Below are 4,739 nucleotides of genomic sequence, written 5' to 3' on the forward strand. Positions count from 1 at the left end.
TCTGTGTGTGGAATTTGCATTGATACTGCTTAGGCAAAACCCAGACAGGATATAGCCTTTTACATTTTTAAAATACCAAAGAGAAGTGAATCAGATATTTATGCTCAATTGACAAGTCTTTACATATAGCCAGTGTCTTTGCAAAATTTATTGTAGGAATTCACCCACTGGGTTTTTTTTGAAGTACACTTACATTTTGTGATATTCAGTTGTGCTCAATATTGAGTTCTGTTGCGTGCATTATCCTGCTGAATGATCAAATTAAATGCAAACTAGAATTTGAATGTCTGCAAACATTGGCAAGAATCTGCAGCTAATTTTAGATGGTAGATTTGCAATGTCTGTTGTTTTTCCTGTTCATTTTAGATGGGTAAATTGTAAAAATGCGGAGGAATCTGACCTGCTTTTTTTTTTCCCCCTTCTTGTCTAGGTTTGCAAGGCATGCCAGGGGACTACGTAACTCAGAGTGGTCCTATGGGTATGAGTATGGCACAGCCAAGTTACACTCCTCCCCTGATGACCCCACACCCTACTCAATTAAGACATGGACCCCCAATCCATTCATATTTGCCAAGTCACCCCCATCACCCAGCCATGATGATGCACGGAGGACCCCCTACCCACCCTGGAATGACCATGTCAGCACAGAGCCCCACAATGTTAAATTCCATAGACCCCAATGTTGGTGGACAGGTTATGGACATTCATGCCCAATAGCATAAGGGAACTCAAGGGAAAAACAATAACAACAAATACAAAACAAAACTATTTTAAGACTTTTGAACTTTGACCAGATGTTGATGCTTAATACAAAATTCCAGACAGCTGTGATTATTTTTTACTTTTTGTCATTTTTCATCAACAACAGAGGACCAACAAATCAAGAACACAAATGTGAAATCATGGGCTCACTGAAATGAATATGTCCATGTACAGATCCTCTGGAAAAAAAAAAAAAGACTCCAAGAGTTATAACTACTGTAGTATAAACATAGGAACTAAGTTAACTTGTACATTTCTATTGATCACTCCGTTATGTTGCCTCAAATAGTTTTAGAAGAAAAAAAAAATCCTTGTTTTCCACACTATGTGTGTTGTTCCCAAAAGAATGACTGTTTTGGTTCAGCGGTGAAGTCACTATCCATGAAAGACCTGTTTTGGCCAGTGAGAAAAGAACTACTCTGGAGATGAAGACGAAAAGTCTTGCTGGGTCTCTCACCACTTAGAAGACTGTTCCAAGAAGGCCTTGCCATTCCCTCGTTTTGTTCCTTCATGAAATGTGTCCTTTAGTTTCAAACAGATCTTTATAGTTTGTGCTTCATTAAGTCTCTCCCTTTTTTTTTTTTTTTTTTTTTTTTTTTGGGACTCTTCTTCAAAAGAGCTTGCAGGTGAAGATTTAAAAGACAGAACAGACAGAGCAGGAGCTTCTTCCAGTAGTTCTGAGCCTTGGCTTTGGACAAAACAAAACTAAAAGTTGGGCAGCTTTCCTCAATGAAAGAAGTTACGGTCTTTGCACCAAACCTAGGACTTTATCATGAACTCAAAGCTTGGGGAAAAAAAAAAGCAAGAGAATACTGTAACAAACTTCGTACAGAGTTCGGTCTATTAATTGTTTCATGTTAGATATTCTATGTGTTTACCTCAATTGAAAAAAAAAGAATGTTTTTGCTAGTATCAGATCTGCTGTGGAATTGGTATTGTATGTCCATGAATTCTTCCTTTCTCAGCACGTGTTCCTCACTAGAAGAAAATGCTGTTACCTTTAAGCTTTGTCAAAATTTACATTAAAATACTTGTATGAGGACTGTGACGTTATGTTTTAAAAAGAAAAAAAGGTGTTAAGTCACAAAATGCGGTAATAAATATTTCATTTTTGATTTTTTGTTAGGCTTTTGTGTTTTTAATCATGCTTAGGAGAGACTGAAGTTGTCTGGAGAGATGTCTGAAATCCATTTCTTACCAGCATTGAGAAGAAAGGTTGGATAAAACAGAAACAAGCTTAGAATCAGCATAAATAGAATGATTGAATGGAAGAACATCTGAGGTTATAGATTTCTGCTGATTAATGACACTATTTATAACAGATTAAACAAAATTTTAAGTATTCTCTCACCAGCTTACATTTCAGATAGCTGTGTCTAATATTTGTGCTATCTGCTAATAACATAGTAGCTGAGTTTGACTTGTGAAGGCCCAGATACGAGACCAGTAAACCCACGTGTGTGAAGGGTACATGTGCGTGAATCCATGCCCGCCACAGACCTTAACTTCAGCTATTTAGCTCAGAGGTGAAGAATGGCTGCCATGCAGGAGGAGATTTGGAAGGTTTAGGAGGAGAAAGGCAGCTTTGAGTTTAATGAGTGTTAGCTGTGTGAGGATTGCAATTGCTTAATGTAGTGTTTGAGATGATTTTACTGCTTTTCTCATTTTCAGTTGTTTTCAGAAGGGGAAAAAAAAGAAAAAGATACCACCAGTTAATGAAGGAAAATGTTACTTTGAGATTTTGTGGCATTTTGAGGTGAGTAGGAGAGAGTTTGAAGTAGGAAGATATCAGCTTTCTTAGGAAGAGTGACCATTCGCTGCCCTCGGCTGCACTGCTAGGCCAGGGAGAGCAGGATGGGGCCCATCGAGCAGGGGAAGCTCTGGGTTGCTTTCTGGGAGGAATGGAGAGGGAAAGGATTTGTAGTTGCCTTAAACTTTCTAGGAAACAAACCTTGCTGACTTCAACATCTGTAAGTTTGTAACCCTTCTCCTCCTTCCTCCTCCTCCTTGTTGCAACTGGCCAAGGTGTTATTAAAAACTTTGACTGACAACTTTTACCATTGGAATGTGGAAAGAGGCTCAGCCTCATAGTTAATTTTTAATTTCTGAGCTGAGTAAGTGGACCTACGCTGCTGGCAACAGAATGGAGGGTGACAGTGAAATGGGTGTGAGGATTTATTTAGAAATCAGGTCCTGCTTTGTAGGCGTCTTTTTAAGGCATTCATATGAAATGCAAAGGATGATAGTTCCCCACTTGACTTGGATGCTCTCTGTCCTGGTTAAAATCACTCTTGTCTTGGAAAAAGAGCAACCCCTACATTTGCTGTCCAAATTCTCTGGTTGTTGTGTAAGCAAAAAATACGAAGGCAAGATTGTTTTTGTTAGCAGTTTAAAAGGCAGGCTTTTAATGATTACAAAAAAAAACCCCAAAACACAGTACTTTATTTCCTTACAGATCTGTTCTTTACAAATTGAGGAGAAACGTTAGAAAACGTCCTCGCACTGGTAGAAGGACAGGGAAGAGTTTATCCATAGTAGATAATTGTTTCTTATAATGAACTAAATATTTGCATTGCTGTGTTGTCTCTTTTTTTTTTTTCTTTCTTCCCCCCCCCCAGCCTTGAGCTGTGCTCTCCGTGAGAAGTGTTGCTGACATCCAAGGTACAATAACGTGCAGAGATTTCTCCATCTGAGATTTTCTGTTTAGCGTGGAAGGTTCCGAATTTGATATTTTTAAAAACTGCTCAGCTGTCAAAAGCAACCAAAACGCGAATAATGTTTTGACAGCGGTATGGTGTTAAAGAAAATACTCTAGTCTGAATAAAAATTGCTTATGCTGCGGGAAACGAAGGGTAACAGAAGAAACACCTTTTGTTTACACACACACATGTTTATAATCCCAAATTTCCATTTCTCCGAGCGGGTCTGGGCTGGGAGTCGCAGTCACCACAAAAGAGGGATTTTTCTTCCAGATTTTGCTGCCTTTAAGGTGAAGAGAGGAGGAAAGCACATCTCTGTCCGACGCGGGCCAGGGGGCACCGCCAGCCCGAAGAGGAGATGCTGGGGGAGCGGGAGGCGGGCCCTCCCTCCCCCTCCGTCACTTATAGCCGCAGAGGGAGCGAGGGAGTCCCCAGACCAGGTTTGCGGGGGCCAAGGGGTAGGGGAGGGGCCGGGGCCGGGCCGGGCAGGAGTGCGGCGGAGGCTCCGGCGTCAGCCGCTCGCCCGGCCGGTGCCGCCAGCGGGCTCTGCCCGGAGTTACGGCGGCTCCCGTGGCTTTCCACGGGGCGCCGAAGGGCTCTGGCGGTGCCTTTGAGGGGTCCGACGCGGAGCGGCTAACCCCACTGCACGCCGGGACCTGCAGGGACTGGGAAGATACCCCCTCGCAGCCCTGAAAGTACCCAAATTCTTCCCCCAGGGACGGCCGCATCCCCGTGTGCATGGAGGGGCAAGGAGATGGCTCCGCGGTGCAGGAGAGTGTTTTCGTCTGCAAGTCTCCCCTACCACGTCCCTGGGGTCAGCCGAGAGGAAACGAGACGGCTTTTGAACTCTTCCGGCAGCATTTTTGACAAAATAGAACCCCGCTGGCGCTGCGCAAGGGCGATCCCACTGCGGGCCGGGGCTGCTCGGCAGCGTGAGTCGCGCAGGACAGTGCGGGGTTAGAGGTGGCGAGGGTCGGGGACGGCGGGAAAGGGGAAGGTTTACAGGCAGATTTTAATATTAATAGTTTCGATGTTGTGAAAGAGGCAGAGAGAAGGGATGTGTTCCTCTGGGCAGAGTCTCTGCGACGCTGATGATGAATGACCCCGCACAGCTAAACAACTCCTCCCCTTCATCCCCATACGGTGTCAAACCTACTTTACTTGCAGCTTTAGGAATAAAACAAATAAACACCCTCGGCCCCTTCCTCGCATCGATTTCTGGATCATTATGAATCAATTACAGCTTTCAATATTTTAGAGACTGCTTACATAAAAAGG

General features: G+C 43.4%; 1 protein-coding gene across 6 annotated transcripts in view; it reads left to right on the plus strand.

The window, feature by feature from the left end:
* The window catches only part of MEIS2 (Meis homeobox 2), a 176,299-nt gene extending 174,422 nt beyond the window's left edge, over positions 1 to 1,877 (plus strand). For 5 of the 6 annotated variants that reach the window (XM_061998659.1, XM_061998661.1, XM_061998657.1 and 2 more), the window contains one exon: positions 431 to 520. Coding sequence is in view for 1 of the 6 variants with exons in the window: in XM_061998666.1 (XP_061854650.1) it covers positions 431 to 717 (287 nt within the window). In the remaining 5 variants the exon portion in view is untranslated. Of the gene's footprint in view, positions 1 to 430 lie in introns of all 6 variants that reach the window. The other variant, XM_061998666.1, reaches the window with a different exon arrangement.
* The last annotated feature ends 2,862 nt before the right edge of the window (positions 1,878 to 4,739 follow it).

The sequence above is a fragment of the Colius striatus genome, chromosome 6, assembly GCF_028858725.1.
Source record: "Colius striatus isolate bColStr4 chromosome 6, bColStr4.1.hap1, whole genome shotgun sequence".
Classification (NCBI taxonomy): domain Eukaryota; kingdom Metazoa; phylum Chordata; class Aves; order Coliiformes; family Coliidae; genus Colius; species Colius striatus.